This window comes from Mustelus asterias, unplaced genomic scaffold (assembly GCF_964213995.1).
Source record: "Mustelus asterias unplaced genomic scaffold, sMusAst1.hap1.1 HAP1_SCAFFOLD_3736, whole genome shotgun sequence".
Classification (NCBI taxonomy): Eukaryota; Metazoa; Chordata; class Chondrichthyes; order Carcharhiniformes; family Triakidae; genus Mustelus; species Mustelus asterias.
The window spans coordinates 13,346-28,442 of NW_027593681.1; the positions used below are offsets into that span (position 1 = coordinate 13,346).

The 15,097-nt window shown below is 54.6% G+C and overlaps 1 protein-coding gene across 1 annotated transcript; it reads right to left on the reverse strand.

Moving 5' to 3' along the window:
• Positions 1-780: 780 nt before the first annotated feature.
• On the reverse strand, positions 781-10,576 carry LOC144490751 (histone acetyltransferase KAT5-like; the record flags this gene model as incomplete). Its single annotated transcript, XM_078208461.1, has 3 exons — positions 781-3,785; positions 6,093-6,174; positions 10,417-10,576. Coding segments are annotated over 3 exons (377 nt in total), but the record flags the coding sequence as incomplete, so codon positions are not given.
• Positions 10,577-15,097: the final 4,521 nt, after the last annotated feature.

Below are 15,097 nucleotides of genomic sequence, written 5' to 3' on the forward strand. Positions count from 1 at the left end.
TCCCAGTCTATCCAGCCTCTCCTTATAACTCAAACCATCAAGTCCCGGTAGCATCCTAGTAAATCTCTTCTGCACTCTTTCTAGTTTAATAATATCCTTTCTATAATAGGGTGACCAGAACTGTACACAGTATTCCAAGTGTGGCCTTACCAATGTCTTGTACAACTTCAACAAGACGTCCCAACTCCTGTATTCAATGTTCTGACCAATGAAACCAAGCATGCCGAATGCCTTCTTCACCACTCTGTCCACCTGTGACTCCACTTTCAAGGAACTATGAACCTGTACCCCCTAGATCTCTTTGTTCTGTAACTCTCCCCAGTGCCCTACCATTAACTGAGTAAGTCCTGCCCTGGTTCAATCGACCAAAATGCATCACCTCGCATTGGGTGAAGAAATTTCTCCTCACCTCAGGGAGTGGTGAATGTGTGGAATTCACTCCCGCAGAAAGTAGTTGAGGCCAAAACGTTGTGTGATTTCAGGAAGAAATTAGATATCGCTCTTGGGGCTAAAGGGATTGAGGGGGGAATCAGGATATTGAATTCGGTGATCAGCCATGATCAAAATGAATGGTGGAGCAGACTTGTAGTGCCGAATGGCCTCCTCCTGCTTCTAGTTTCTATCTTTGGACACTAAGGGACAATTTAGCATGGCCAATCCTACTCCTATGTAAAGGGTCCAGTGTGGCTGGCGATATTCAGGCCAGCTGCAACCTGAGAACGACTCCTCCCAGCTCTCGTTCCGAATGACAGGAGGGACAAGTGGTCAGCACACAGAAGCGGGCATGATACATTAATATTTACTCTGTACAGACTGTATTACAAAGAAAAGAAAATGTACGCACCTCCACAGCGTTCCTGAATTGGGCACCAGATTTACACGATCACACGGGCCCCAGACACAACGGCGCGGCACAGGGGGGGGACATGCAACTGCAGCAGGCATCACCCAAAGATTCGGCGAGAGAGCAAGGGAGCGGAACATCAGAGTCGCGTTACCAAAAGAGAACACGCTGGAAAATCTGGCAGTGTCCGTGAGGAGAGGAAAGAGCTGACGTTTTCGAGTTCAGGTGACCCTTTGGCAGAGCTTTGAGAAAGGGTCAGCAGGACTTGAGATGTCGGCCCTTTTCTCTCCTGACAGATGCTGCCAGACCTGCTGAGATTTTCCAGCGTTTTCTCTTGGTTTTAGCTTCCAGCGTCCCCGCAGTGATTTGCTTTTACCAGAGTTGCATTGGGTGGGGTGAGAGGGGAGGAAGGGGGGTGGAAACAGAGATGGGTCCCGCAGGGCTGGCTGCTTGCAGGCCGGTGTGCGTAAAGTGACCCTTCACAGGGGTGTACACACACGCCACTGCCATCTGTCTGGGCGCCTGCCACACAACCCCCCCCTCCCCGTGGCACAGAGAAACCCAGACCTTCAGACGCTGGGGGACTGGCACAGGGAAGGGGGGGGGAAGAGGAGGGTGAGAAGCCATCGACTCCAATGCGTCCAAGCTCCTCAAACCGCTTAGCATAACACATCCGGAGCGTTGGAAACCAGACTGTCTTTTCTAACCCCTCCGTTAGATAGATAAATAAGATTCTGGGCGTTTTAAAAATTAGACTGGACTGCAGGGTCAGAGGTCACTGTCCCTCTCCTGTTCAGGGATGTTCCACAAGACAAACACTCTCCCGCCGTCCTCAGATCCCCCATCCCGGGCTGTCGGGGGAGCTCACAGTCCAATCCAGGCGGGAGCACTAACACTGGGGTCGGAGGGCTGCAGAACACCCCCCCCCCTACACTCAGAAACTTCTCCCTAACACTGTCCCCCATCGAACACTCCCAGGACAGGTACAGCACGGGGTTAGATACAGAGTAAAGCTCCCTCTACACTGTCCCCCATCAAACACTCCCAGGACAGGTACAGCACGGGGTTAGATACAGAGTAAAGCTCCCTCTACACTGTCCCCCATCAAACACTCCCAGGACAGGTACAGCACGGGGTTAGATACAGAGTAAAGCTCCCTCTACACTGTCCCCCATCAAACACTCCCAGGACAGGTACAGCACGGGGTTAGATACAGAGTAAAGCTCCCTCTACACTGTCTCCATCAAACACTCCCAGGACAGGTACAGCACGGGGTTAGATACAGAGTAAAGCTCCCTCTACACTGTCCCCCATCAAACACTCCCAGGACAGGTACAGCACGGGGTTAGATACAGAGTAAAGCTCCCTCTACACTGTCCCCCATCAAACACTCCCAGGACAGGTACTGCACAGGGTTAGATACAGAGTAAAGCTCCCTCTACACTGTCCCCCATCAAACACTCCCAGGACAGGTACAGCACGGGGTTAGATACAGAGTAAAGCTCCCTCTACACTGTCCCCCATCAAACACTCCCAGGACAGGTACAGCACGGGGTTAGATACAGAGTAAAGCTCCCTCTACACTGTCCCCCATCAAACACTCCCAGGACAGGGACAGCACGGGGTTAGATACAGAGTAAAGCTCCCTCTACACTGAACAATCAGGAGAAGCAGTAACTGGAATATTCTTGTTTTTTTACATCAAATGTACAAAACACAGTAACACAACTGATATCTGTGAGACCGCCCCACTCCGCTCCCCCGTGGGGAGTGGGAGTATTTGTCCGATGGTGGAGGGTGAAGTGGGGAGGGATGGATAGCGGACGGGTTTTGTTTAGTAGTGGGGGGGGGTATATTCCGCCCCACATACACACATTATATTACAACCAGCTGTCTTTTATTGAATGTAGGAAGTTAAATAGGGTCGATGTCCCGGGGGGGCTGGTGGCTGGAGGAGGGGTCCAGAGACGAGGCATCTCGATAGGTCTCAGTCTCGTCGGCAAGTCAGCGCCGGGTTGCTCTGACCATTATCCACACAATTGCCTCGCAGGGTCTCTCTCTCCCTCTCTCGCTGGGGGTCGACGCTCGACGCCGGCTGCATCCCGAGAGACTGGGCTCGCTGCTCGGCTCGCCGCGTCTGTGCACACATCCCAGGATCGAACGCTCTTCGGTCGGCTGCGATCCCTGTGGACTGCGAAACCCACGTCTCCGGTGCGTGGTTCCTCCACGCGGGACCCTGAAGCCAGCCAGTGCGCGCCTGCTCACGCGGCCATTTCCAATCCAGCTCAGTCCCAAGCTGCAGAGAGCGCGGGGGAGATGGGGTTGAAGGAACACAGCCAGGATGCCGCTCCTGACCCCGTCCCCCACATTCTTCCCGATCACCGTCCCAGGGCCAAGGAGTGGAAAGTGCGTGCGTGCAAACTGTGCGCGATGTCCCCCTCCTGCCAGCCCCCCCCCCTAGTCGAGGCGGGGGACGGGGTTAGAGACCACTTGTACGAGATTCCGGCTCAGCTGTTACTCAGGGTTCAGAGGTCGACACTCGTCCTAAATCGATTAGACGCAGGCTGCCTCCTGGGACCAGAATGGCCGCGTCGCCCGAGAGAAGCCCCTGGGTTCGTTCCAAAACCGCTCGGAGAGAGACGGGGAGCGGGAAGGTTCAAGAGACAACGATCATCGACTGAAAGCACCAGCAACGAGGGTCCGACGTGGGCGGAGTGAGTGTGACAAGGCGGTAGAGAGAGGGGTGGAGTGGCTGGACGGTCCTTCTCCACTGACAGTCTCTCTCTCTCCCTGCGGTCCCTGGGTGCTACCATTTACCCCTCTTGCTCCAGTCCTTGGGCGTGAAGTGGAGGCACTTGGAGTCGATGCGGAGATGCCGTTTCATCATGGCCTTCTCGTGTCCCTCGACGATGTCCTCGGACAGCGTGAGGATGTACTGACCCTGCAAACCACACACACACAAAACCGCAAAGCTCAGTCAGTGCCCCAAACGCCCGCCAACGCAACCTTAACAAAACACGTCTCCCTCTGACAGAGTGCCACACACTCACGGCGGCTCCCAACCAGCTCACCAGGACCTTCATTGGAATGTCACACTGCGGCCAATTTACACACAGCAAGATCCCACACACAGCAATGTGATCATCACCCAGATCAGCTGTTTTTAGTGATGTTGGCTTGAGGGAGAAATATTGGCCCCGGGAAACCGGGGAGATTCCATACCCTCCCCCCAACACCGCTCCTCTTCCAATAGCGGCCGGGGCATCTTTTACACCCACCCCGAGAGGGCAGACGGAGCCTCGGTTTAATGTCCCATCCTGAAAGACAGCAACTCCCCGACAGTGCGGCGCTCCCTCAGCACTGACCCTCCCACAGTGCGGCGTTCCCTCAGCACTGACCCTCCCACAGTGCGGCGCTCCCTCAGCACTGACCCTCCCACAGTGCGGCGTTCCCTCAGCACTGACCCTCCCACAGTGCGGCACTCCCTCAGCACTGACCCTCCCACAGTGCGGCACTCTCTCAGCACTGACCCACCCACAGTGCGGCGTTCCCTCAGCACTGACCCTCCCACAGTGCGGCGCTCCCTCAGCACTGACCCTCCCACAGTGCGGCGCTCCCTCAGCACTGACCCTCCCACAGTGAGGCACTCCCTCAGCACTGACCCTCCCACAGTGTGGCGCTCCCTCAGCACTGACCCTCCCACAGTGAGGCACTCCCTCAGCACTGACACTCCCACAGTGCAGTGCTCCCTCAGCACTGACCCTCCCACAGTGCGGCGTTCCCTCAGCACTGACCCTCCCACAGTGCGGCGCTCCCTCAGCACTGACCCTCCCACAGTGCGGCATTCCCTCAGCACTGACCCTCCCACAGTGCGGCGCTCCCTCAGCACTGACCCTCCCACAGTGCGGCAGTCCCTCAGCACCGACCCTCCCACAGTGCGGCGCTCCCTCAGCACTGACCCTCCCACAGTGCGGCGCTCCCTCAGCACTGACCCTCCCACAGTGCGGCGCTCCCTCAGCACTGACCCTCCCACAGTGAGGCACTCCCTCAGCACTGACCCTCCCACAGTGTGGCGCTCCCTCAGCACTGACCCTCCCACAGTGAGGCACTCCCTCAGCACTGACACTCCCACAGTGCGGCACTCCCTCAGCACTGACTCTCCCACAGTGCGGCGCTCCCTCAGCACTGACCATCCCACAGTGTGGCGCTCCCTCAGCACTGACACTCCCACAGTGCGGTGCTCCCTCAGCACTGACCCTCCCACAGTGCGGCGTTCCCTCAGCACTGACCCTCCCACAGTGTGGCACTCCCTCAGCACTGACCCTCCCACAGTGCGGCGCTCCCTCAGCACTGACCCTCCCACAGTGCGGCGCTCCCTCAGCACTGACCCTCCCACAGTGCGGCGCTCCCTCAGCACTGACCCTCCCACAGTGCGGCACTCCCTCAGCACTGACCCTCCCACAGTGCGGCGCTCCCTCAGCATTGACCCTCCCACAGTGAGGCGCTCCCTCAGCACTGACCCTCCCACAGTGAGGCACTCCCTCAGCACTGACTCTCCCACAGTGCGGCGCTCCCTCAGCACTGACCCTCGCACAGTGTGGTGCTCCCTCAGCACTGACCCTCCCACAGTGCGGCGCTCCCTCAGCACTGACCCTCCCACAGTGCGACCCTCCCACAGTGCGGCGCTCCCTCAGCACTGACCCTCCCACAGTGCGGCGCTCCCTCAGCACTGACCCTCCCACAGTGCGGCGCTCCCTCAGCACTGACCCTCCCACAGTGCGGCGCTCCCTCAGCACTGACCCTCCCGCAGTGCGGCACTCCCTCAGCACTGACCCTCCCACAGTGCGGCGCTCCCTCAGCACTGACCCTCCCACAGTGCGGCGCTCCCTCAGCACTGACCCTCCCACAGTGCGGCGCTCCCTCAGCACTGACCCTCCCACAGTGCGGCGCTCCCTCAGCACTGACCCGCCGACATTTACACATTGCCTTCCTGGGGGAATGGGGAGTGGGGTGGGGGAATTTGACCTCTCCTGTGGCGTTGACCCTTGCTCTGACCCCATACCTTCTCTCTGCACACAGGACTAAAGGGAGGACCCACTGTCCACCTTGTGATCAGAGCACTGGACGGATTGCATGTGGGAGAGGTCGTGGGAGCTGGCCAGCCTTGCCCCTAGCCGGGGCAGCTGAAGGAAGAGGGGGGGGGGGCGGGTGGTTGGGTTCTCCAGCCCCTCTGGTGCCGGCTGCTTACCTTGTAGTAGTTAATGAGGTTGAGGTATTGCAAGGTGGAGATTACATCCTCCTTCTTAATGCTGGTGAGCTCACTGATCTCACTGCGGGGAAAGAAAAGTGGGCTTTAGTTTCAGTGTGTTAACCAGACGCCGAGAGTTCCTCACGCTGATCGCTGCAGGGATCATATCTGATTAGTCATGCAGGAGTAGGCCATTCGGCCCCTCGTACCTGATCCTAGCTCATCAACACTATTTCCCCGCAACCCCCCCCTCGATATCTAGGAATCTATCCAGCTGTCCTGAACACGCCCAGTGAGTGAGTTTCCGCATCCCCGTGGGGGAGGGAATTTCTCCAGCCTCTGAGTGAAGAAATACCTCCTCACGTCCGTCCTAACTGACCTGCCCCTCGTTCTAAGAACAGAAGAACTAGGAGCAGGAGGAGGCCATCTGCCCCCTCGAGCCTGCTCCGCCATTCAATAAGATCATGGCTGATCTTTTCATGGACTCAGCTCCACTTACCCGCCCGCTCACCATAACCCTTAATTCCTTTACTGTTCAAAAATCTATCTATCCTTGCCTTAAAAACATTCAATGAGGGAGCCTCAACTGCTTCACTGGGCAGGGAATTCCACACATTCACAACCCTTTGTGTGAAGAAGTTCCTCCTCAACTCAGTCCTAAATCTGCTCCCCCTTATTTTGAGGCCATGCCCCCTAGTTCTAGTTTCACCCGCCAGTGGAAACAACTTCCCTGCTTCTATCTTATCTATTCCCTTCATAATCTGTTATGTTTCTATAAGATCTCCCCTCATTCTTCTGAATTCCAATGAGTATAGCCCCAGTCTACTCAGTCTCTCCTCATAAGCCAACCCTCTCAACTCCGGAATCAACCTAGTGAATCTCCTCTGCAGCCCCTCCAGTGCCAGTATATCCTTTCTCAAGTAAGGAGACCAGTGTTGAGGGTGCTCCGCTCTGTTGGAGGGTCAGTGCTCAGACTCTGTCACCTGGTTCTAGAACCCCCTTCAACCCTGGGGCGGTACGGTGGCACAGTGGGGTTAGCGCTGCTGCCTCACAGCGCCAGGGACCCGGGGCAGCACGGTGACACAGTGGGGTTAGCGCTGCTGCCTCACAGCGCCAGGGACCCGGGTTCGATTCCCGGCTTGGGTCACTGTCTGTGCGGAGTTTGCACGTTCTCCCCGTATTTGTGTGGGTTTCCCCAGGTCACAGAGTCATAGAGGTTTACAGCATTGAAACAGGCCCTTCAGCCCAACTTGTCCATGCTGCCCCTTTTTTTTAAACCCCTAAGCTAGTCCCAATTGCCCGCGTTTGGCCCATATCCCTCTATACCCATCTTACCCATGTAACTGTCCAAATGCTTTATAGAGATAGGAGCTCCGGTTTCCTCCCACAGTCCGAGAGACGTGCTGGTTAGGGTGCATTGGCCGTGCTAAATTCTCCCTCAGTGTTACCCGAACAGGTGCTGGAGTGTGGTGACTAGGGGATTTTCACAGTAACTTCATTGCAGTGTTAATGTAAGCCTACTTGTGATACGAATAAACAAACTGTAAAAAAGTTAAAGTTAATTTATTATTGTCACAAGTAAGGCTTACATTAACACTGCAATGAAGTTACTGTGAAAATCCCCCAGTCGCCCACACTCCGGCGCCTGTTCGGGTTACACTGAGGGAGAATTTAGCATGACCAATGCACCTGACCAGCACATCTTTCGGACTGTGGGAGGAAACCGGAGCACCCGGAGGAAACCCACGCAGACACGGGGGAGAATGTGCAGACTCCACACAGACAGTGACCCAAGCCGGGAATCGAACCCAGATCCCTGGCGCTGTGAGGCAGCAGCGCTAACCCACTGTGCCGCCATGCTGCCTGTTGGAAAAATGCCCCAGTCCCAGGGAAAAACATCCTTCCTGTATCTCTCCTGTTGAATCTTTTCAATGAGATCCCCTCTCATTGTTCCAAACTCCCGAGAACACAGGCCCAGTCTCCTCGATCTCTCCCCCACTGGACAATCCTTCCATCCTAGGAACCAGTCTGGTGAATCTGTCGCTCTCCCTTTGTGGCCAGTGCACCCTCCCTTAGGTAAGGAGACCAAAGCTGTGCACAATACTTCAGGTGACGTCTCTTGGTGGCACAGTGGGTTAGCACTGCTGCCTCACAGCGCCAGGGACCCGGGTTCGATTCCCAGCTTGGGTCACTGTCTGCGTGGGTTTCCTCTGGGTGCTCCGGTTTCCTCCCACAGTCCGAAAGATGTGCTGGTTTGGTGGATTGGCCATGCTAAATTGCCCCTTCGTGTCCAAAGATGTGCAGGTTAGGTGGATTGGCCATGCTAAATTGCCCCTTCGTGTCCAAAGATGTGCAGGTTAGGTGGATTGGCCGTGCTAAATTGCCCCTTAGTGACCAAAGATGTGCAGGTTAGGGTGGATTGGCCATGCTAAATTGCCCCTTAGTGACCAAAGATGTGCAGGTTAGGTGGATTGGCCATGCTAAATTGCCCCTTAGTGTCCAAAGATGTGCAGGTTAGGTGGATTGGCCATGCTAAATTGCCCCTTAGTGTCCAAAGATGTGCAGGTTAGGTGGATTGGCCATGCTAAATTGCCCCTTAGTGACCAAAGATGTGCAGGTTAGGTGGATTGGCCATGCTAAATTGCCCCTTAGTGTCCAAAGATGTGCTGGTTTGGTGGATTGGCCATGCTAAATTGCCCCTTAGTGTCCAAAGATGTGCAGGTTGGGTGGATTGGCCATGCTAAATTGCCCCTTAGTGTCAGGGGGACTAGCTAGGGTAAATGCGTGGGGCTATGGGGATAGGGCCTGGGTGGGATTGTGGCCGGTGCAGGCCCGATGGGCCGAATGGCCTCCTTCTGCACTGTAGGGATTCTGTGATTCTATGAATCCTGCCTCTGCTCCCCCTCCTGTGGGCACTGACTCTTGGCAGTGTCAAACAACAACACTAACTTGCATTAATATAGCGCCTTTGGTTCAGTGATGGAGGCTAAACGGACCTAGCATGGCTCTAGATTGCGTACCTCGGCCTTTGGGGTAGGGCCGCGAAACCACAATCTTTTGTTTTTTTTCTTCATTCCTGGGACATGGGCGTCGCTGGCCGGGCCCAGCATTTATTGCCCAACCCTTGTTGCCCTTGGAGAGCAGTTGAGAGTCACCCACATTGCTGTGGCTCTGGAGTCACATGTAGGCCAGACCGGGTAAGGACGGCAGATTTCCTTCCCTAAAGGGAACCAGATGGGTTTTTCCGACAATGGGTCATCAGTAGATTCTTAATCCCAGATATTTTTTATTGAATTCAAATTCCACCATCTGCTGTAGGTGACACAGTGGTTAGCGCTGCTGCCTCACAGCGCCAGGGGCCCGGGTTCAATTCTGGCCTTGGGTCACTGTCTGTGCGGAGTCTGCACGTTCTCCCCCGTGTCTGCGTGGGTTTCCTCCGGGTGCTCCGGTTTCCTCCCACAGTCCGAAGGATGTGCAGGTTAGGTGGATTGGCCGTGCTAAATTGCCCCTTAGTGTCCAAAGATGTGCGGGTTAGGTGGATTGGCCATGCTAAATTGCCCCTTAGTGTCCAAAGATGTGCGGGTTAGGTGGATTGGCCATGCTAAATTGTCCCTTAGTGTCCAAAGATGTGCGGGTTAGGTGGATTGGCCATGCTAAATTGTCCCTTAGTGTCCAAAGATGTGCGGGTTAGGTGGATTGGCCATGCTAAATTGTCCCTTAGTGTCCAAAGATGTGCGGGTTAGGTGGATTGGCCATGCTAAATTGCCCCTTAGTGTCCAAAGATGTGCAGGTTAGGTGGATTGGCCATGCTAAATTGTCCCTTAGTGTCAGGGGGATTAGCAGGATAAATATATGAGGTTACGGGAATAGGGCCTGGGTGGGATTGTGGTCGGTGCAGACTCGATGGGCCGAATGGCCTCTTTCTGCACTGTAGGGTTTCTCTGATTGGAAACCAGGTCCCCAGAACATTAGCTGACTTTCTGGATTAATAGCCTTGCGACAATACCACTAGACCATCCCCTCCCCTGAATGATGGAGGGGAGAGGTACACAAGTAGTGCCCCCACACTCCCCCCTCACGCCCACACAGAGACCCTGTCCTCTCCCCCCCCGCCCCCTCCCACCCGCTCACACAGAGAGACCATGTCCTCTCCCCCCTCCGCCCCCTCCCACCCGCCCACACAGAGAGACCCTGTCCTCTCCCCCCCCCCGCCCCTTCCCACCCGCCCACACAGCGAGACCCTGTCCTCTCCCCCCCCGCCCCCTCCCACCCGCCCACACAGAGAGACCCTGTCCTCCCTCCCCTCCCCCACCACGCCACGTACTTGATGGTGATCTGTGGCCTCTCCCCATTCTCCGACTTCAACTCCATGAGGATTTCCAGGATGGTCTGCGACCAGTAGCTGCGGTAGGAGAGCAGGCCCAGGTCAGATAGCGGTTTCTCCGGGGTCCCCGTCTTGCCCTCCACCTTCGAGAGCTCGTAACCTGGGAGGACAAAGCAGCCGTGGTCAGCGGGGGCGGGGGGGGGGGGTTCCGCCTCTTCACGGGCTGTCAAAGCAGGAAGGGAGATGTGGAAATCCTACCAAGCGGGAACCGAGGGGGCGGCAACTATCGGAAGGTAGAATCATAGAATCCCGACAGTGCAGAAGGAGGCCATTCAGCCCATCGAGCCTGCACCGACCACAATCCCACCCAGGCCCAATTCCTGTAACACCATGTATTTACCCTAGTTAGTCCTCCTGACACTTACGGGCAATTTAGCACGGCCAATCCACCTAACCTGCACATCTTTAGACACTAAGGGGCAATTTAGCATGGCCAATCCACCTAACCTGCACATCTTTGGACACTAAGGGACAATTTAGCATGGCCAATCCCCCTAACCCGCACATCTTTGGACACTAAGGGGCAATTTAGCATGGCCAATCCACCCAACCTGCACATCTTTGGACACTAAGGGGCAATTTAGCATGGCCAATCCACCTAACCTGCACATCTTTGGACACTAAGGGGCAATTTAGCATGGCCAATCCACCCAATCTGCACATCTTTGGACACTAAGGGGCAATTTAGCATGGCCAATCCACCCAACCTGCACATATTTGGGCACGAAGGGGCAATTTAGCATGGCCAATCCACCTAACCTGCACATCTTTGGACACTAAGGGACAATTTAGCATGGCCAATCCACCTAACCTGCACATCTTTGGACACTAAGGGGCAATTTAGCATGGCCAATCCACCTAACCTGCACATTGTTGGACACTAAAGAGGCCATTCGGCCCATCGAGTCTGCACCGACCACAATCCCACCCAAGCCTTATCCCCGTAACCCCACGTATTTACCCTGCTAATCCCCCTGACACTAGGGACAATTTAGCACGGCCAATCCACCCAACCCGCATATCTTTGGAGTGTGGGAGGAAACCGGAGCACCCGGAGGAAACCCACGCAGACACGGGGAGAACGTGCAAACTCCACACAGACAGTGACCCGAGGCCGGGAATCGAACCCGGGTCCCTGGCGCTGTGAGGCAGCAGCGCTAACCCACTGTGCCACCGTGCCGCCCCGTACCAGGTGTCAAAACTTGGTACGGATAACTGTCCGGAACAAACTGACCGTCACATCTTGAATTCAGGCATCCGCAACATCACAACCAATCTGACTGGACGCTTCACCACTGGGTAATGGCAACTGCTTCCCTCCAACACCAACACACACTGGCATTCTCCACTTGCCGGGATGGATGCGGCTCCCACAACACTTGAGAAGCTCCAAAGATGTGCAGGTTCGGTGGATTGGCCATGGAAAATTGCCCTTTAGTGTCAGGGGGACTAGCAGGGTAAATGCATGGGGCTATGGGGATAGGGTGGGATCGTGCTTGGTGCAGACTCGATGGGCCGAATAGCCTCCTCCTGCACTGTAGGGCTTCTATGATTCTCAGCTCGATACCATCCAGGACAAAGCAGCCCCCCGCTCGATCGACATGCTAACCACAAACAGTTGAGAGGGTTGGCTTATGAGGAGAGACTGAGTAGACTGGGGCGATACTCATTGGAATTCAGAAGAATGAGGGGAGATCTTATAGAAACATATAAGATTATGAAGGGAATAGATAAGATAGAAGCAGGGAAGTTGTTTCCACTGGCGGGTGAAACTAGAACTGGGGGGCACGGCCTCAAAATAAGGGGAAGTAGAACATAGAACAGTACAGCACAGAACAGGCCCTTCGGCCCACAATGTTGTGCCGAGCTTTATCTGAAACCAAGATCAAGCTATCCCACTCCCTATCATCCTGGTGTGCTCCATGTGCCTATCCAATAACCGCTTAAATGTTCCTAAAGTGTCTGACTCCACTATCACTGCAGGCAGTCCATTCCACACCCCAACCACTCTCTGCGTAAAGAACCTACCTCTGATGTCCTTCCTATATCTCCCACCATGAACCCTATAGTTATGCCCCCTTGTAATAGCTCCATCCACCCGAGGAAACAGTCTTTGAACGTTCACTCTATCTATCCCCTTCATCATTTTATAAACCTCTATTAAGTCTCCCCTCAGCCTCCTCCGCTCCAGAGAGAACAGCCCCAGCTCCCTCAACCTTTCCTCATAAGACCTACCCTCCAAACCAGACAGCATCCTGGTAAATCTCCTCTGCACTCTTTCCAGCGCTTCCACATCCTTCTTATAGTGAGGTGACCAGAACTGCACACAATATTCCAAATGTGGTCTCACCAAGGTCCTGTACAGTTGCAGCATAACCCCAAGGCTCTTAAACTCCAACCCCCTGTTAATAAAAGCTAACACACTATAGGCCTTCTTCACAGGTCTATCCACTTGAGTGGCAACCTTTAGAGATCTGTGGATATGGACCCCAAGATCTCTCTGTTCCTCCACAGTCTTCAGAACCCTACCTTTGACCCTGTAATCCAGGATGTTGCCTGGTATGGAGGGCATTAGCTATGAGGAGAGGTTGGAGAAACTTGGTTTGTTCTCACTGGAATGACGGAGGTTGAGGGGCGACCTGATAGAAGTCTACAAGATTATGAGGGGCATGGACAGAGTGGATAGTCAGAAGCTTTTTCCCAGGGTGGAAGAGTCAATTACTCGGGGGCACAGGTTTAAGGTGCGAGGGGCAAGGTTTAAAGGAGATGTACGAGGCACATTTTTTACACAGAGTAGTGCGTGCCTGGAACTCATGGCCAGGGGAGGTAGTGGAAGCAAATACGATAGTGACTTTTAAGGGGCGTCTGGACTGAGTTGAGGAGGAACTTCTTCACACAAAGGGTTGTGAATGTGTGGAATTCCCTGCCCAGTGAAGCAGTTGAGGCTACCTCATTGAATGTTTTTAAGGCAAGGATAGATAGATTTTTGAACAGTAAAGGAATTAAGGGTTATGGTGAGCGGGCGGGTAAGTGGAGCTGAGTCCATGAAAAGATCAGCCATGATCTTATTGAATGGCGGAGCAGGCTCGAGGGGCCAGCTGGCCTCCTCCTGCTCCTAGTTCTTATGTTCTATTCATTCCCTCCACCCCCGACGCACAGTGACAGCCGTGTGAACCATCTACAAGATGCACCGCAGCGACTCACCAAGGCTCCTTCCACAGAACCTTCCAAACCCGCCACCTCTACCATCTAGAAGGACAAGGGGGGCAGCAGACACATGGGGAACACCACTACCTGTTACTCACATCGTAGCGATGAATAATTTTTTTTAAAAAAGATTACTCTGCGTTGTCTTTGGTCTGGACCCTGGAAGTAAGCTTCGCTCTGTGCTCTCTGCTGCTGGTTTTGGGGGGGGGGGGTGCACAGCAATACGACAGCCACAGGTCCCAACTAAAGAGCCATGTCAGCCCTTGTTCTGCGCCCTAGCACTGTTCCTCATGATGGGTGTAGCCTGCAGTGACCAGTGAAACAGTAGAGGCCACTGTGTGAATAAAACACGCACACACCCAAGAACAAAGAAAATTACAGCACAGGAACAGGCCCTTCGGCCCTCCAAGCCTGCACCGACCATGCTGCCCCGACTGAACTAAAACCCCCTACCCTTCCGGGGACCGTATCCCTCCATTCCCATCCTATTCATGTACTTGTCCAGATGCCCCTTAAAACTCACTACCGTATCCGCTTCCACTCCCTCCCCCGGCAGCGAGTTCCAGGCACCCACCACCCTCTGTGTAAAAAATCTGCCGCGTACATTTCCTTTAAACCTTGCCCCTCGCACCTTAAACCTGTGCCCCCTAGTAATTGACTCTTCCACCCTGGGGAAAAAGCTTCTGACTATCCACTCTGTCCGTGCCTCTCATAATCTTGTAGACTTCTATCAGGTCGCCCCCTCAACCTCTGTCGTTCCAGTGAGAACAAACCAAGTTTCTCCAACCTCTCCTCATAGCTAATGCCCTCCATACCAGGCAACATCCTGGTAAATCTTTTCTGTACCCTCTCCAAAGCCTCCACATCCTTCTGGTAGTGTGGCGACCAGAATTGAACACTATATTTCAAGTGCGGCCTAACTAAGGTTCTCTAAAGCTGCAACACGACTTGCCAATTTTTAAACTCAGTGCCCCGGCCGATGAAGGCAAGCATGCCGTATGCCTTCTTGACTACCTTCTCCACCTGCGTTGCCACTTTCAGTGACCTGTGTACCTGTACACCCAGATCCCTCTGCCTATCAATATTCTTAAGGGTTCTGCCATTTACTGTATATTTCCTATCTGTATTAGACCTTCCAAAATGCATCACCTCACATTTGTCCAAGTTGTGGGCATCGCTGGCTGGTCCAGTGTTTATTACCCATCCCTAATTGCCCCTTGAGAAGGGGGTGGGTGAGCCGCCATCTTGAACCCGCTGCAGTCCCCGTGTGGTGTAGGTACACCCACAGTGCTGTTAGGGAGGGAGTTCCAGGATTTTGACCCCAGCCACAGTGAAGGAACGGCCGATATATTTCCAAGTCGGGATGGTGAGTGGCTCGGAGGGGGAACTTGCAGGTGGGGGTGTTCCCCATGTG